The sequence below is a fragment of the Podarcis filfolensis genome, assembly GCF_964270895.1.
Source record: "Podarcis filfolensis genome assembly, chromosome: 15".
In the NCBI taxonomy this organism is placed as follows: Eukaryota; Metazoa; Chordata; class Lepidosauria; order Squamata; family Lacertidae; genus Podarcis; species Podarcis filfolensis.
Genome location: NC_139618.1, coordinates 34,726,192 through 34,745,248, shown reverse-complemented (window position 1 = coordinate 34,745,248; position 19,057 = coordinate 34,726,192). Strand labels below are relative to the sequence as shown.

Genomic DNA, 19,057 nt, shown 5'->3' with positions numbered 1-19,057 from the left:
CCTAGAACAATAGGATCCAAAAGGCAGCATTCTGATTGGTCCTAGAACAATAGGATTCAGAATGCAGCAGTCTGATTGGTCCTAGAACAATGCAGCAGTATGATTGGTTGGCAGGAACCACCCAATCATGCTCCAGATAGAAGTGAATCCACAACCTGATTGGCTTACAGTGGAATTCCGGAATTAGCCAATCATGTGCAGCCCATTGTGTAAATAATGTATATAAAGCAGATACTTTGAGGGGACTTTCATTCATTCCTCCTCACCACTATGAGCTGAATAAAGAGCATGAAATCACTTTGCGACTCTGAGTATATTTCACCTTGTGTGTCATGTCTTCTAAACTGTAAGCCTGCAGAGGTGTCCTAATCTTTTCTCCATCTAAATCCCTCCCCTTAGCTTCTGTTAGGACTAATCTACACTGGTGACTTATAACGTTAAGAATACATTATAAAAATGTGACACCAGAGGACGTTGTAGAGCAGTGATCTGTCGCCGAAGGGAAATTGCATTGGGAGGAATATTTTTCTTAAAGTGTTGGGCTGTTTTTTAACAGCGTTTTCCAGATCAGTGTAGATTCAGCCTGAGTCTCCTTTGGAGGAATGCACACAACTGTATCTTTCCCGCTACAGGGTTAATAGCAGCTTGCGGGGAGGCATTGGGGGGCTAGATTGAAAAAGTAATCCAGGGACAAAGAGATAAAAACCCTCCCCTAGGTCTGATGTTTGTTAAAATCAGAGCTGCAGCTTGTGGCTGCTTTAGACAGTACAGTGGATCCGTTCCGGAGCCCCGTTCGCACCCTGAGTAAAATATAAGATGCAACAGCATGTCTGCGCATGCGCGGGTCACGTTTTGCCGCTTCTGCGCATGCGTGTGACGTCATTTTGAGCGTCTGCGCATGTGTGAGCAGCAAAACCCGGAAGTAATGCGCTCCATTACTTCAGGGTCACCGCAGAGCGTAACTTGAAAACGCTCAACCTGAAGCACATCTAACCCAAGGTATGACTGTAATCGTATACATATCCACTCTGAAGATACAGAACAGAGGAAAGAAAGTAATTCCTTACATAGCACATAATTACACTGTGGATTTCAGTCTCAGAAGAAGTTGTAATGTCCACCAACTTGGATGGCTTCAAACGAGGATTAGACAGCTTCATGGGCAATAAGGGTACTAGCTCCAATGGCAATGTTGCATCTTCCCTGTCAGAGGCAGTATGCAGGAAGAGTGCTGGTCCTGCTTTTGTGTTGGGAAAGGCATCTTTGTCTCCAGGCACTGCAGTTTTCTGCAAGGGATTTCCACATGGTAGGGTTAATGTGATAATTTTGATGATAACAGAATGCTTAGAAGGTAGTATGGGCTCTAACACTTCAGCCTACAGGTGGATGATGTCGTTTTTTTAATGCTCCTATGAAGCAGGGGGGGGGGAACCCACTCCCTGCAAAGAGGAAATTAGCACAACAGGTAAATGTCTGCTAGAAGGCAGTTAGAATATGCAAGTTTTCTATTTGCAGGTGATTAAAAAAGAAGTGTGGGGGTATTAAAAAAACTGTTGCGGGTCCATTATACCACCTCAGGGGTAAAGAACAGTAATGTATTCCAAACAGGTGTTGGAAATGGTTTGAACGCAAGCCATCAATTATAATGATGATGATGATAATGTTACAAACAGGAAACTGGGACTTATGTTCACATGTGGTGGGGGTGTAAATATGTACAATTTTTTGGCGAAGTGTGTTCAAGGAGATAACAGAAATCACTGAGTTAAAGCTGATTGAAAGTCTAGAGGTAGCATTATACCAATTTACAGTGGGGTGGAAGATAAACAGTCTAGGAAGGAATGGCTCACAAATTTATTGACAGCTGCACCAGTTATTATAGCTAGGAAGTGGAAGGGGCAAGGTGAATATAAAATGGAAGAATGGTATAAAGACGTGTGGGATATAGCTTTTAATAAATTAATGTGCTATTAAGGTAAGATAGGGAATATGCAGGAGAAATGATTTTGAGGCGATACGGAAGGTGTTTGTAGAATTTGTACTGTTAAAATGGAAAGGGGTCAAACTATCGCAAGAGGTGTTGAAATTTTTGGAGGTTGGATAGTTACAATGCAATGGTCTCGGGGGTGGGGTGCACGTTTTTATTCTTATTTATTTATTCATTCTTATTACTTTGTCAAAATAAAGATAAACTTTTTTTAAAAAAATAAACAACAATAATGCAACATGACACGTCCGCTCAGAAGCAAGCCACCCAGCGGGGCTTACTCCCAGGCAAATGGGGAATATGCAGGAGAAATTATTTTGAGGAGATCTGGAACGTGTTTGCATAATTTGTACAGTTAAAATGGAAAGCGGGTCAAACCACCGCAAGAGGCGATGAAATTTTGGGAGGCGGGATAGTTACAATGCAATGGTCTCAGGGGTGGGGTGTACGTTTTTATTCTTATTTATGATTACTACTTTGTCAAAACAATAATAAAAAATATTTATTTTTAAAAAAGAAACAACAATAATTCAACCTCACACGTCTGCTCAGAAGCAAGCCACCCAACGGGGCTTCTTCCCAGGTAAATGGGCAGAGCCCAATAAAGTTGCTTCCACTACGCGGAGGGATGTAGTAAATTCCTCCCCAAAGCCGTCGAAGACGCTCTCCCGTTTTAAACGCCGAAGCGGAACCTTCCGGCTCCGCCGCGCCGGGAAGCTGTTCGGGGACGGACCCATTTCCGCGCCGGACCGGAAGTGCCCGCTGCCATCACGTCACCGGGTTGCCCCACCGAGTGAGGGTTGCCGTGACAGCGGCGGACTCTCCAGTCGGAGTTCCCAGGCGCTCGTTGCTTGGAGCGGGAGGCTGGTCGCCCGCTCGCTCGCTCGCTCGGCCGGCCTCGCCGTGTCCCCCGGCGTCTTCCGACCAGGCCTCTCCTCCGGCCTCGGGTGTCTTCCATGGAGCGGGCGGCCGCTATGACGGACATGTACGACCAGGCGCTGCTGGGCATCTTGCAGCATGTGGGGAACGTCCAGGAGTTCCTGAACATCCTCTTCGGCTTCTTGTACCGTAAGACCGACTTCTACCGGCTCCTGGTGCAGCCGGCCGACCGGCTCGGCTTCCCTCCGGGGGTGGCCAAGTGCATGGCGCTTCGGGTGAGTCCGAGAGGCTGGGGCTCCTCGCCCAGCTCCCTTGCCCCTCGCTCAAAATGAAGAGTTATTTGTTTTTGTTTCATACGAATCCTTCTTTAGGTATCCATTTCCGGGAGGTTTAACTCTCTCTGTCAGCAAAACAAAACAAAAAAAGCAGCACAGTCCCGGCGGGGCATCTCTGAAGACTCCATAAAGATTTATTCTGGAATAATATTAATAATAATAATAATAATTATACCCCGCCCATCTGATTGGGTTTCCCCAGCCACTCTGCGTGGCTCCCAACAGAATATTTAAAACACGATAAAACACCAAACATTAAAAACTTACCTAAACAGGGCTGCCTTCAGATGTCTTATAAAAGTCAGGTAGTTGTTTATTTCCCTGACTTATTTCCGTGGCTTTTGTAGGTGGAAGGGACGCTTTAGTCCACGAAGCCTTATGCTATGGATTTTCTTGTGGTGGGTTCTATTGGAGCGGATTGTTTTCTGTCTGTATATGGTTAAGAATTATAGGGTGTTTCTTGAACAGTTACAAGGTAGGTTTGCCTTTCAGAACAACAACAAAATGTGTCCAAAGTCGCTTGGAGACAAGTGAGTATGAGGCCTAATAAAGAATAACAAATCAGACCATTTTTAAAGTGCTGCAGTAGTTGATCTGTTGTTTATACAGATATTTGTTGCACTGTGAGATGTTTCCCCCCCTGGCTTCAATGAATTTAGGGTTATCTTTTTCCACCCTCGTTTTAATAATCGCAGCATCCCAGTGGGGGTACATTAGGCACAGAGTAAGTGTGTGTGTGTGTGTGTGTGTGTGTGTGAGAGAGAGAGAGAGAGAGAGAGAGAGAGAAGGGACACAGAGAGACTAGCTCAAAGTGAGCTTCATGCCTGAGTTGGGTTTCGAACCTGGAGCCTTCCGAGTCCTAGCCCAGCATTAACAACTACATCGCATTCCGCAGGAGTAGCTGTGTCAGTTTGTCACAGCAAACTCAACAAACAGTCTCTAAGGTGCCACAGACAAAACTCAGAATTACACTGCTATGTTTTTTGGGCTAGAGCCCACTTTGATGCATAAAGTATGATCCTTAGGTGGCAGATATGTTTCAGTTCTATTTTCCTTCTTCACCTGGTACAATTCCCATGATGGCTTACATAAAACAAAACAGAATTAATTTCCTTTCTGACACATTGCCCTATGATGGTATTGTCACTCCAGTCCATTCACATTCCAATCCCAATCTTTATTAGATTGATAAGAATTAGATTGTGGTTTTTTAAATCCTCTTTTAGCTCACCTTGCTCACCCACCTTTGGCAGTTGGGTGCTTGGTTCCCTGGATGCAAAATTCTTGCTCTTTATCCACTGGCCTAAGTGTAGAGTTAAGTGCAACCTTTTACATGCCTACTCCCATATAAGTGGGTATAAGGTTGCAGCCTTAATTAATTAAATTTATAATGTGCCAGAAATGTAAAGTGACTTTCTCTGTCATCTCCATAAACATAAATAAGACTAAAAATCATTGTAAATTGCACCAGCTGTACTTTTTTTTTTAGGAGTATGGGTGCTCTTCTCCCTTCTCACAGTGTATATTGGTATAAATATAGGATATCCCACATTCTTAAGGGGCTAAATAAGTGAAACAATGAGACCCAACATTCTCTTGCAAGATCTTAGTGATTCCAAAATATACCGGTAATTAAGAAGCCCTCTCCTTTGTGGTTTATTGGATGGTGGATATACAATGGCTTTGTATACATGACTTGAATTAAGAGGCGTCTGTGGCAAAAGTTTTCTGTGAAATAAGAGAGCATTTTTTAAAAAGGATCCATTATTAAAGTTGAATATATCTTAGTTAAGGTAATAACAATGCATTTGAGCAAATTATTATTATTTAAAGTTAATGTACAGTACCAATAAATTCCTTAAGCCCATTGACTTCATTGGGTCTGTTTCCAGGTATGACTAACATTGAAAATCACCTTTGGTTTCTAGAAATGCTTATCTTCTTAGCATTAGACCTCCAGAGAGTTCTGTAACCAAACTAGAGAAAAGTTCGTTCTGAAGTTTTTTAAATTTCTCACCAGAAGAGCTTTATTTTTGATAACTAGAAATAAAAGCTGTGTTAGGGCTTCTTTTACTTCCTTGTAGGAGTATGATTAAATAAAGTTTTCTTTTGTACCTAATCCTAAATTGAAATGGTGCTTTCTTAATTTCATGTCTCTCTCACTCTTGTCACACCCACCCACCCACCCCTTTACTTTTAAAAGAGAGGGAAAGATCCCAGTGGCAAATAGTGGGACAGAAGTCTAGTATTAATTAGCTGTTTTTCCTGCATTGACCCTTCCTTAGATCTCATTACTGCTGTCATCTAGCTGTTTTCCAGGCTTGTTCTTCTTCCTAGATTCCCAGGTTTTCTTGTAACAAATCTGGTGAAAATGCAGCAGGCTTTGGCTTTTTTACTGCACACTACAGGTTGCAATTTGATACTGGACTATGGTTTTGCCCACATCTTACCCATGTATCTTTTTTACACGCATTTGTTAATGCTGTCTCAGACAGAAGTCTGGCCTTCAGATTGATATCCACTTCAGCCTGACCTCTCCAGTCTATTCTTGGAACAGTTGACTGTTCTAGAATGGCTATTGAATTATTTTTGTCAGCTGCTTTATAAAAACGGGGCATCAGAAGCATGAATAGATTAAACACTTAGATCCAAGTGTGTTTGTGAAATAACTGACCCTGTGTGCGTGTGGCTATGAGACAGGTGGAGATGTTTTTGTTCATTGTCTCGTTCGGATAGGGGTGGGAGTTAACGAATGGCAATTAGAGAGGAAGATGAGCCTGCTACAAGTGGAGTGCTGCATATTTATTCTTCCTCACCCTCATCCCTGTGGCAATTTAGATGGCCCTTGTTATTCTCTTAAATTCTGCATTTTATCTTCTCTATGAAGGACTTTGCCCAGCTTAGAAATGAGGTGGGCTGCTAGAGTGCTATATCCTTTTTCCTGTAACCTGCTCACTTAAGTGGACTCGGTTAACTCCTTGTTGTCTATAGTGACCAGGCAGGTGGTTGTGTACAAGGCTATGAGAAAAGATGTTGCAGGTACGTGTCATTACGTTTTAATTTTGTAGGGATAGCTAAACAGGTCTGTTACACCATACACCAAACACACACAACAAATACTGTTGTGGCATTTTAAAGATACTACTTGTATTTTTTATCTCTGGCCCTGAGTTTTTGTGGAAACCCTACAGCAGGGGTGGAAACCCTTTAGTCCATGGGCCTAATTGGTCCCCACCAGGCCTTCTTATTTGGTCTGCAAGGCCATTTTGGCCAAGCTATGCCCACCTCCCCTATGCCTGAGGTAATGTGTGGGGTAGGTAGCAAGCAGAAAGGGGCTTTTCAAGCACTGTTGATAAACCTGCAAAGGGTTCTGCAAGACCCAAGTATCATCTGTTAGGTCTTGTGGAGAGCTTTGCAAGGGGCTTCAGAAGACCTGACAAATAGCTGGTTGGTCAATATTTTAAGGCTTTTCACAATATAGTGCTTTGCAAGGCCCTCAGCAAGGCTTTCAGGTCCCTTACAGAGTGCTTGACAAGGTTGTTGGGTATTCCAAAGAAAAGTGTGGGCTCAAAGAAAGGTCACCTGCCATCACTGTGTTGCCAGGTGAGTGCCAATGAAGGGTGAGGCTTTTTTCTTTTTCTATTACGTTTTATTGTAATTCATATTTGGTGTTAGCCGCCCTGATCCCGGCCCTGGGCAGAGAGGGCGGGGTATACATAAAAATTGATGATGATGATGATCTGGCCTGCTGACTGTGTCCAGTCCCCCACCACTGCCCTACAGCATCTCACTAGAAGTTTATGTTTAGTATAGTTCTTCTTTCTGCATAATTTCCCATTCTTCAATGATAATACCGTGGGCTGGTTGTCCTTCCAAAGCTTCAGCACTTGTTTTGTTAGAAATATAAATGGCTTTGTTTCTGTAGGTCATCCACGAAGCAGTCTGTTTCAAGGAGCAGTTCTGTCACTCCTCTGAAAAAAAACAGACCACCCTTTCCATCCGTTCTCTTATTGTTATCTATAGGTTAATGGTTGGGCTGTTGCTTTGTTTGCTGTATCACTTTCAGGCTTTCAAAAACTTTGAACACCTGGCCCGCCAAGATGATGACAGAAGACAGCAAGAACTTCAGGAAAAAGTGAAGAAAAGAGAGGAGGACATGGCAGCTGCAGGAGAGAGAGCGAAGGTGGTGCCAGCTGTAGCTGAGGAGGTTGAGATCAGTGCAGCAGTGGGTGATGACTCTGTATCAGAGGGTGGAAAGGCTACAGAGTCACAGGAGCCCGTGGCAGTGGAGGAGAAAGTAGATGCACAAGCCGCCAATGCAGCCGTGGAGCCACCAGAGGCTGTTGCTGCCCCCTTAGAAAGTCAACCAGCAGAGCTGCCCAGGTGAGTGACCGCTATGGTGCTTTGACCTCGTCGAACATTTTGCTGAAGAGAAATGAACTGACAATGTATCTATAATATGGCTTAGCCTGTAGGCTTGGGACGGGTTCATTTTTCTCAAGAGGGCCACTAGGGAAACATGTTTATTTGTGAACAAGGGCCCCCGGTGCTATTTCAGTGGATGAATCTATGCAGCAGCCTTTTGGATATATACAGAAATGTGCTAATAGTTAAGCCTTCATGTGGCTGTTTCTCGCATGGTGGCATCAGCCATGGGCCTGGCAGCCTATTGCTTGGAAGAAACAGGAGCATTGTCTGTGCAACAGAATGCGATAGTAAACAACAGAGGTGGTGGAATATATGACATCGCTCCACTCCTGAGTTACAGAAGTTTTTCAGTGCCTCAGGTGGAGTTCTTTCCCATCACCTGGTACCTGGTACTTTTAAAAAATGGAGAAGCCAAGACTGATCTTGAGACCATCTGCCTGGAAAGCATGTTCTCTACTATTGACCTGTGGCCCTTTTCCAGTTCTGAATGTAGTTGCAAGATCTGTGCTTTTGAATGCTCTGCCACATCAAAGTCACTACTGTATAGGTAGAAAACCAGCAGAGCTGACAAAGGGCCGTGCTGGAATCTGCCTCCTTGATGTATTAGATTTCTTTTATCAAGGCAGGTTTTTTCTGTATGAGTAAACATCTAAAAGATTTTTCACTGGGAGTTGAAAGTGGTGTGGCCTGTTCTCTTGTATGTGTAGACTAGGCTTAAACGAGAGGCTGCTACACAGTATGTAAATCTTGGTGAGAATACTCTATGGAATTTATTTGATGTACACTTGCCAAACTAGTTATATCACCACAAGACGTATACTGGCCTGTGGTGGCTTTAGGGAGAAACCTTGCCTAATTTGAAAGTATTGGGGAACCTGCTGTCTATTATGTGCTTGATATGTGCATTTTCTTGCTCTTCTTGTTGCTCTTCATTGTAGGTGAAATCCAAAAGCTGAACATTTTTTTTGTTTATTTTTCAATAGAATTTCTAGCTTTTCTAGGGATAACTTGTGTTGCTGACTGATTCTTAAATATCTCCACTCCACACTCATACCTAGTTCCTATCACTTACATTATGTTTCTCTGAGTTTCTGCTAATATAAAGATCGGTCTGGGAAGATGCTTTCAATGTTTAAAGACTAATCACCCTGGAAATAGTACTTCAGAGTGGATTTAAGACAAATTATGATTAATTTTGTGAGGTAGACACTCATTAGCTTTGGATGAATTCTTTTGTGACGTGTTAGGGAGTTTTGTATGTGTAATACAGACAAAAGTATATTGGAAATGGAATTTTTGAAATGCATTTTTTTACTGACATCCCAAGCCGCGTGTGCTAGCAGCAGAATTTGACACAGCTGGTAAGTGTATTTCTCAAGGTACTGATAACTTAAAAGCTTTTGTGTACTGCCATATAAGTCCTTTGTTGGTAGTCTAATCACTTAGGAAGGCAAGGTGAAATGAGGCTCTGTATCAGTTTGATGGCATGGCTGCAGGATGGGGGAAGCTTTACTGTCATGGGAATCTCTTAGAATCCTGACATCAATTGTGGACATTGCACTTCCTGTTGGTTTGGAAAAGCAGCTTGCCAAAAGCCAGAAACCACCAATCTCTGCATCCCAAACACTGAACAAGATGGTTTCACAATTGCCTGTGGAGTGTTGGAATGGGTTTAGCATCCTACATGGGGAAAAGATCCCGTTGGGCACTATTTTCTAGTGTTAGTGTATGAGAGGATGGAGCATTTTTACTCTGGAAGCAAAGCAGTGTTTAACATAGTGATGACGAGTGTGAGCTAAGAGCTGGTCCCCAGATCTTGCCTTGGCCATTGGTTTCATCTTGGGAAAACCACTGTTCTGTTTGAAATATGATCAACCTACCTTATAGGGCTTTGTAAGAATTACTGAGGCTGTATGTGTGGAGCATGCTTTTTGAAGGTGTGAAATGTGCTATATGAATCATGGCTGCTCATTTGGGTAGCAGTGCTGTCCCTTTGATCTGCCTTTAGCCAGCCCAAACATCATGATCTAGTGATACACTGCAATGTTGAAATGAGCTGCATTGCTCCCAGCCTGCAATTTGTGGGGTGAAACTGCTGCAGCTCTCACTACAGGAGCTGAGGCGCTTTCACCCCAGAGCCTTGGGGGCAGGGACAGCGCAGCTTGTTTGCACTGCTCAGCTGTGGGGTGGGAAGGCTCCCATTCTGCAGCTGAGCGAGCCCCGATGTCTCCCAGGCAGCTGTGTGCCCCTGAACAGAGAAGTGTAAAGGAACCACCTCTCCACCTCTGGCTCATGCAAACTGGAGGAGAGGTGGGAGTTCTGTTACACTGTGTAGGCAGCCAAGCTAGGAACAAGCTACATTGGCTGAGGCTGATGTTCCTCCCTCAGTGGTATGAGGGCTAGAGTTTAATGGCTGCTTCACCTGGTGGTATATTGCAGGTGAAACCACCACTGCCGAGTCCCTCTGCTGCCAGCACCTGGCTGCAGCTTGTTTATCCCTCACACACTTGGTGCTGATAGCAGAGAGACTTGGCAGTGGTGGTTTCACCTGCAATATACCACCAGGTGAAGCAGCCATCAAGCTCTGGCCCTCATACCGGTCCTGGGTATTGATAAATTGTCCAGGCCTAGTATTTGGTAGGGTTATATTAATGAATCACTACACCAGTAACAGAAGATTCCCTAAATATACAGCTTTTGGTCAATATTGTCTTCCTCTTGTTTAGCTAATATGCAGGTGTTTGCTGCTGAAAAGTTCAAGAATTGTGTGCAGAGATATTCCACCCAACTTTTCTTGCAGAACTGCTGTAGTTGGTATAAGCTTGCCACTGGGTGGTGTTGGCATCCACTAAATGGATAACATAGACTCCAAAGCATATTGAAGAGTATTTGAGGTCTCTGAGGTTTCCCTCCAGACAAAATTCGCTGCTGAGAGCCTGGCTAAGCAAGATGCTATGATGTTTATTTCTAGCAACAAATGCATGGAAATTGAAATTCTACAATAGTATTTCAAACTCTCTTTACACGAAGACAACATAGTTTTCCCAAGTCTCATCACCCAGAAGTTGAAACATATACCATCTTGCAAACTGTGAATAAGATGAACATTATCATCTGGTATGTAGATGACGGGTGCTTATATCTCTGCTGCTTATTTTGTACAAAAAGTCAGTATACTTGCTCTTGTAGTTTCAGGAATATGGTGTTTTCTTCAAATGTGGGGTATGTTTCAGTGGTAGAAAGAAAATAGTAAGTAGTAATGTGTTTGAGGGAGCAGTAATATGTGGAGGTGCATCATTTATTCCTGCATTGCAGGGAGTTGGACTAGATGACCCTTGTATAGAACTCTACAATTCTATGATTCTACTATTAATATGTGTACGAGTGGTGGTTGCTCCTGGCCTGAAGGTTGAATGCCCAAATTTCTCTCATTTTTCTAACATTTAACCAAAACAATCCCCATGTACTTCCTAGCCCTTTCTGTACAAATCAGGTTCTAGCACGATAAAATATGCATTCAGTGAAAACTGAATTAGTTTGTTAGTTGAAATGCCTTAATTACTGCCACTTTCAGTAACTGTGATAGAATGTCTTTCCAGGCCAAATCAAATATACAGGTAGAGTACAGGGTAAAGGTACCCCTGCTCGTACTGGCCAGTCTTGACAGACTCTAGGGTTGTGCGCCCATCTCACCCTAGAGGCCGGGAGCCAGCGCTGTCCGCAGACACTTCCGGGTCATGTGGAGAGTACAAGAGCAGCTGGCTAAAAGCGTTTGGACCTTTGTTAACACCTTACACAAATGTGCATAGCCCCTGTGCAGGATGGTCATTCTTATCTCCCAAAACGTCCTTATCTCTTTAGAAAGAGGGTGGGTTTGTATGTTTTTCCAGAACTTAGAAGCACAGAAGTGGTGGTAAATGTGTGTGCTGTATCACTTGACTGGGAGAAATCCATAGATCACATGTTTTGGATGCAAAAGATCCCATGTTCGATCTCTGGCATCTTGAGATAGGAATGGAAGAGACTTCTGTCTGAAATGCTGAAAATCTGTCAGTCAGTCTAGACAATACTGATCTAGATAGTATTGTTATGAGCCAGTGGCACTGGAGAGCCAGTGTGGTGTAGTGGTTAAGAGTGGTAGTCTCGTAATCTGGGGAACTGGGTTCGCGTCTCCGCTCCTCCATATGCAGCTGCTGGGTGACCTTGGGCTAGTCACACTTCTCTAAAGTCTCTCAGCCCCACTCACCTCACAGAGTGCTTGTTGTGGGGGAGGAAGGGAAAGGAGAATGTTAGCCACTTTGAGACTCCTTAAAGGGAGTGAAAGGCGGGATATCAAAACCAAACTTCTTCTTCTTCTTCTTCTTCTTCTTCTTCTTCTTCTTCTTCTTCTTCTTCTTCTTCTAGATAGACTTGGTACAGGTAGAATCTAAAATTTAAAACCTTTTGTGTTCACCCGTGTTCTTCCTCCTGGAAGATGGCAAGAATGAAACATGAATCTAATCTCAAAGTAGATTTTTCTCATGCAATATGCCAACAAAGTAATCATCACCTGGCAGCTATATAGAGGCCTCTCATTATCACAAGACACATACAATGTAGTCTTTCCTCCTCATTCCTTCTGGTCTTACATTTAGATGCAGCACATCACAACTTTGAGTAGTATTGCAACAAATGCTTAATGGAATGAGATGGGATATCATTTTTCTGATGCTCTTGCCAAAGCCCATATTGGCTTGGCTTCCATCCCTAAAAGATCCTATGTAGGACATGTTGCCATCTGATCTTCATGTCTCCAACTTCAGAAAGATCAGAATAAAGAGTGCCTGTTTTACTGCCATCTGGGTAGTGTGAGGCTGTGAATTTCAACACACTTTGTGCCCAGACATTTCCATCTGCTTTGACAAGAGCTCTCTCCATCGTTCTCGATGTCTGAGCTCAGCTCCTTTTTTATTTTGAGTGCTGCCTTCTCACTTGGCCCTCTTTTAGATTTTACTCTGCATACATTTGCCTCAAAGTATTTAAAATAGTGTCACATGTGCCACAGATCAGTCAGCCTCCTGAGTTCTGTTTACATTGTTTGACTCCCGATTCTCATTTGCGCCTTTGTTTTTATGTAGAAGGCTGAACTCTCTCGGTTGCCTTATTTTTCTGTTGGCACAGCAGACGCTTTGGAAGTCAGACAGCTTTCTTAGTAATTTGACTTGGTGTGGAGTGGCCTGAGTGGAAGGCGCTTAAAGTGAAATTGGCACTTCCATGGCATTGGGGGGGGGAAAGAAGTTTTAAAAAATCAAAAGCACAACAATACAAACTTCTGGCTGACAATTGTCTGAGCAAGAGGATCCACAGTGTATTTAGCTGCATAAATTAGTCTTTTCTTCACCCCATTTATGGAACTGGGGTCTAAGTTACATCTCTCTTAAGACCAGGAAGTTGGTTCATGTTGGAATGGCCCTACACCTTGACTGCCTCCAGGCCAGCCTTCTCTAACCTGGTGCTTCCCAGATGTTGTTGGATTACAGTTCCCATCAGCCCTAGCATGGACAATGGTCAGGTATGATTAGAGAAGTGGTCATAAGATGTGGTGGGCACCAGGCTGGGAGCATCTGCTTCTCTCTTAATTTAGCCTTCCACAGGATTGGAAAATGCTTTAATCATTGGCTAGGCTGGGAGAGTTTAGGCCGAGGGAAAATTGACAGACTGACCCAACAAAGGAGAACACTAATCTCCCCCAAACAGAAGACTACCTTCCTTCCTTCCTTCCTTCCTTCCTTCCTTCCTTCCTTCCTTTCTTTCTTTCTTTCTGCTACTATATACCTTTGTTTGTTTACATGACATATGAATCCACACCTCAATTCCTGAAAGAGATGAGATTCTCCACCAGAAATTTAGTGCACAAACTCGCCAGCTGATGAGTAGCTAACAAGAGGAAGAGAAAATTTGGAAATGATCACACTTGTTTGTTCAAGTTCTCCAGCTTTTTAAAAAACCAGCCAGTTTCCTTCATAAAGACCTGCTTGGACATAGGCCTGGTATTGGAAGAGTTGCGTCTCGTGAAGTTATTGGAAATGAGGGGTGAGAAGCAAGTATAAGCTCTTTTCAGAGAAGTGTGGCGCAGCATAAGCGGTTGAGGTTTCTGAAGTAGAACCAGGAGCGATGGTGGCCTTTGTAAGTTGAAGCACAAGGGATTGCTTGCAAGTAGAGCTGAACTGGCTGTCCTCTCCATGGTAGGAGAAAATAGTAGGAGCTGCTATATTAAGCAAAACTGGGTTACGCTGGAACGGCAGAATCAACACACTTGTGAGATCTGTTTGTTCCCTTTCAAAAGTGTTGCATGCCTGGAAGCTTTCTGTGACCCAGAATTGGAGCTGTAAACTTAGAAACGTAAAAGTAAGATGGGCAGGATATCTTTAAAAGGCACCAACTTCTAGCACACATGCCTATTTCAGTATACCACAGGTTTGGTAAAGGCACTAGGCATTATTGCTGGAGTGTGTAGTTCAGCGACATGACATTGCAGTAGTTACAGGTAAGTAGCCGTGTTGGTCTGCCGTAGTCGAAACAAAATAAAAGAATTCCTTCCAGTAGCACCTTAGAGACCCAACTATAATAACAATAGCAAACTTAGTTGGTCTCTAAGGTGCTACTGGAAGGAATTTATGACATTGCAGGCCATTGATATGAAGAACAAAGCAAATAGATTAAGATTGTCATTGTTGGGCTTTGCAGTGAGAGATACTTCTGCTTCAGAAGGACTCCCTCTACCTCTCTATCATAAGTTTATAGTGGAGGTTCACGCCAGGGTATTTTCAAGTGTCTACCTAATGGCATGTATCTATTTAGGAGCATATCAGGGTAGGTCCCAGTAAACTATGGATCCAACCCATGTGGCAGCTAGTTGTTGCTGTTTTCTTGTTAGGGCAACAGGTATATGCTTTGTTATCTCAGCTAAGTCCAGTAATTTTGACAACCATTCCTCCATGGTAGGTAATGATCAATCTTTCCATCTTTGTACATATAAAAGTTTCACTGCTGTGATCATGTATTAGGATAGTGTTCCATGGTATATATATATCTCCATCCATAAGTCCCAGCAGGAGGAGCTCTGCTTTCAACTGCCATGCAGTACTTGGAAGGTTCCCCAGAAAGGAATGCACTTCTAGGGCTGAAAAAGTTGCCCCAGTCCTCTGCTGGTATGTTGCAATAACCAGAAAAAACAAGGTTTGTCTTTTAACCTACCTATATATTTCAGAAGAGATTGTGCTTTTAAAAAGCTTGCGTTTCTGATGGTGTTAGTCAGTCATGCCCCAATCCTGGATTAGGTGCAGTGAGTCAGAATGGAAAAAAAATTACATGGGATAAAAAGATTCATCTGTCGATCAAAGGATGATTTTGTCCATTGAAACGTTCCTTAAGTTCTTTTCAATGTGCTACTGGTCATTCCTCCTAGGGCACCAGGCGTATTGGGTCTGTAGTCCCCTGCTACTTTTTGTACGCGTAAGTAGAGCAAGCTGTCTATTGCTAGGCAAATACTGATAGTGTCTGCTGAGTTTGGCTCTCTGGTGGGCTTGTCTTGTCACCTCTTAATGTGGTGTTGAGTTAGGGTGAGAGATGTACGCTCAGCTGACTGGGTAGGCTGGCAAACTATCAAGATGTGGAGCTGGCTTCTAAAAATTGAAGCTGGAAACAGTTGGAAGCCTAGATTTTTTAAAGTTGATCAAAGCGTTACGTCTGTGTTGTGGCACCATGTGATAACAAAGTCAAAAAGGACCTGCTATTTAAACTTTAATTCTTTGGCATTTTACAGCCTCTGGGTTCTAGTTCATTGAAAACCCATGCATGAATCACAAATGCTAGTTTTGGAAGCATGCAGTCAATTTTAAAGTGGGTTGGGCTTTATTTTAAAACAATATGTTTTGCACATTTGCATCGTTAAGCCTATATTTGCAGGTATGTTCAGTTTCCCTGATGTATGACTGCTGGTGGTTGTTTCCCTGGTAATGAGGTAGAATGCTGGAATAATTTAACAGACTGTAAGCTGATGACTACAACTCTGAACAGTCTTTTATGTCAGGGGTAGCTAACCTTTGACCCTGTAGAAGTTGTTGGACCATAGTTCCCATCATCTCAAGCCAGCATGACCAGTGGTCAGGTAGATAGGAACTGTAGTCTAACCATATCTGAAGGCCCAAAGGTTAGCACTGCTGCCTGATGTGAACTTCCTGGTACGCCAGCTGAGACCCTACCTACCTGCGCCCTATATCACCAGAGTGGTACATGCTCTGGTTATCTCCCACTTGGACTACTGCAATGTGCTCCATGTGGGGCTACCTTTGAAGGTGACTTGGAAACTACAACTAACCTAGAATGTAGCGACTAGACTGGTGACTGGGAGCAGCTGCTGGGACCATATAACACTGGTCCTGAAAGACCTACTTTGGCTCCTGGTACGTTTCTGAGCACAATTCAAAGTGTTGGTGCTGACCTTTAAAGCCCTAAACGGCCTCGGCCCTGTATATCTGATGGAGTGTCTCCACTCCCATCATTCAGCCTGGACACTGAGCTCCAAGGGCCTTCTGGTTGCTCCCTCACTGTGAGAAGTGAAGTTACAGGAAACCAGACAGAGGGCCTTTTCGGTAGTGGCACCAACCCTGTGGAACCTGTTAGAAGCTGCCCAGAGTGGGTGGGGCAGCCCAGTCAGATAGGAAGGGTATTTGTTGTTGTTGTTGTTTCTTTGTTTGTTGTTATTGCTGTTGCTTTGTTTCTGAACACAGAATAGTATTAGAACTAGGCTAGATCCACACTTCCTGATAGTATTCTACTTGCCAGTGATCTTTTAGGTGGGGAAGCAGCCAAAAGTTATCCCCCCCTCCCATAGCCTGAAATGGTACAGTCTGGGATGTACAGATCCAGCCTGACACTGTTGTCACAAATACAGATAATGAAACCCAAGGAAGAGAGATTATTTTCTTAGGTTCAAGGTAGATGGGGCTTACTTTTGCCATACCTTCTGCCACACCTAGAAACTGAAATTTTCAAAGGTACTTCCAGATGGAGTTGTATGAATGGCGGCATGCTGAATTTGCATGCATGACAGTCCAAAGGAGGGATTGTAATGCCAATCCAAAATGTTACCTGGTACCTCTTATTCCACTCACCACCACCACTTTCTGGTTTACAAGCTATCCAGATGGGGTACAAGATGGAGCCAATTGTTTGATATCATCCTGAATGTATAGCATCTTTTTTGTCCTGTCCACTTGGGCCTAAGAATGTGTTTCCATTGTTTTAATGGGTTCAGTATGAGATATTGTACTCGATGCTGCTTGTTTTATTTGAATTGGTGCTGGTAACTTGCATAGTTTATACATATATTTTGAAAACAAACTGTCAGGACATGATTCTGAAATGTATTTTTCATTTGTAATCAAACAGGGACCACAACTGAGTTCATCTTGGATTCCACATTGCCTCAGGCTGTGTTTGACATCTAGTAAAAAAAAATGTGGGCTGCAAATGGCTATAAATTAAGCTTTGACTTCCTAAAATATGCTGTATCTTGTGCCTGAGTGGTATAGGGTGGGTATATAAGACCCTCGGGTATAGGGCGGTATATAAATTTAATTTGTTGTTGTTGTTGTTTAGTCATTTAGTCGTGTCTGACTCTTCGTGACCCCATGGACCAGAGCACGCCAGGCACTCCTGTCTTCCACTGCCTCCCGCAGTTTGGTCAGACTCATGTTTGTAGCTTCGAAGACACTATCCAACCATCTCGTCCTCTGTCGTCCCCTTCTCCTTGTGCCCTCCATCTTTCCCAACATCAGGGTCTTTTCCAGGGAGTCTTCTCTTCTCATGAGGTGGCCAAAGTATTGGAGCCTCAGCTTCACGATCTGTCCTTCCAGTGAGCACTCAGGGCTGATTTCCTTAAGAATGGATACGTTTGATCTTCTTGCAGTCCATGGGACTCTCAAGAGTCTCCTCCAGCACCATAATTCAAAAGCATCAATTCTTCGGCGATCAGTCTTCTTTATGGTCCAGCTCTCACTTCCATACATCACTACTGGGAAAACCATAGCTTTTACTATACGGACCTTTGTTGGCAAGGTGATGTCTCTACTTTTTAAGACGCTGTCGAGGTTGGTCATTGCTTTCTTCCCAAGAAGCAGGCGGTTCTTAATTTCGTGGCTGCTGTCACCATCTGCAGTGATCATGGAGCCCAAGAAAGTAAAATCTCTCACTGCCTCCATTTCTTCTCCTTCTATTTGCCAGGAGGTGATGGGACCAGTGGCCATGATCTTCGTTTTTTTGATGTTGAGCTTCAGAGCATATTTTGCGCTCTCCTCTTTCACCCTCAATAAAAGGTTCTTTAATTCCTCCTCACTTTCTGCCATCAAGGTTGTGTCATCTGCATATCTGAGGTTGTTGATATTTCTTCCAGCAATCTTAATTCCGGCTAGGGATTCATCCAGCCCAGCCTTTCGCATGATGAATTCTGCATATAAGTTAAATAACCAGGGAGACAATATACAGCCTTGTCGTACTCCTTTCCCAATTTTGAACCAATCAGTTGTTCCATATCCAGTTCTAACTGTAGCTTCTTGTCCCACATAGAGATTTCTCAGGAGACAGATGAGGTGATCAGGCACTCCCATTTCTTTAAGAACTTGCCAGAGTTTGCTGTGGTCAACACAGTCAAAGGCTTTTGCATAGTCAATGAAGCAGAAGTAGATGTTTTTCTGGAACTCTCTAGCTTTCTCCATAATCCAGCGCATGTCACAAAGAGTCGGACACGACTAAACGACTAAACAACAAATAAATTTAATTAATTAATTAATAATGAGGAACGTTCCTGTTGGCCAGTGAGTAAGGTTGGATTGTGCTTTTGTTCCATTGACAAAAAATTTAAGGCCTATGCATAACTTTCTTTTGTAATAATGAAGCCTTACAACTTCAATCGGGTGTTGGAAATCTAAATGCAGCTTCAGAGCTTGAGTGTATCATGTCTTCCATATTAATTATTTGCTTTGGGATCTGGGTGCCTAACTCTGGAAATGAGGACACGAAACCCAACTGAACCTACATTTCGCTCTCTCTTCCTGCTGTTTTGTTAACCAAGAAAAAACTCCCTTTGCTGCAGGCAAGAGGACAGCGTGTGACTTGGTTTAAATAAAACATGGTTTCTTTGCTTGAAATCATTGCTCATTAAAATGGAGAAACTTCAGTGAAACCCTCTCCAAAACAAACTCTGGTTCCCTCAATGCAGCATTGTGGCTTTAGAAGTGGGTAATTCAGGATGTCTAGGTTTGAAAAAGGCCCCCGTTGAAATCAGTGTTAGTAAAAATAAAATAAAATTGGTCCTCCTTGGGTGAAAAGCCTTGATTCTAATTCTAATGTATTGATACAGTCTTTAAAGTCTCCTTTCTGGTAGTTT

The 19,057-nt window shown here is 43.2% G+C and overlaps 1 protein-coding gene across 1 annotated transcript in view; it reads left to right on the top strand.

Annotated features, from left to right (window-relative positions):
* Nucleotides 1-2,732: 2,732 nt before the first annotated feature.
* Nucleotides 2,733-19,057, top strand: part of NUDCD3 (NudC domain containing 3) — a 56,197-nt gene continuing 39,872 nt past the window's right edge. Inside the window, exons 1-2 of the mRNA XM_083588990.1 lie at nucleotides 2,733-3,141; nucleotides 7,268-7,584. Of these exons, the coding sequence (XP_083445116.1) occupies nucleotides 2,944-3,141; nucleotides 7,268-7,584 (515 nt within the window). The 5' untranslated portion in view covers nucleotides 2,733-2,943. The remainder of the gene's footprint in view (nucleotides 3,142-7,267; nucleotides 7,585-19,057) is intronic.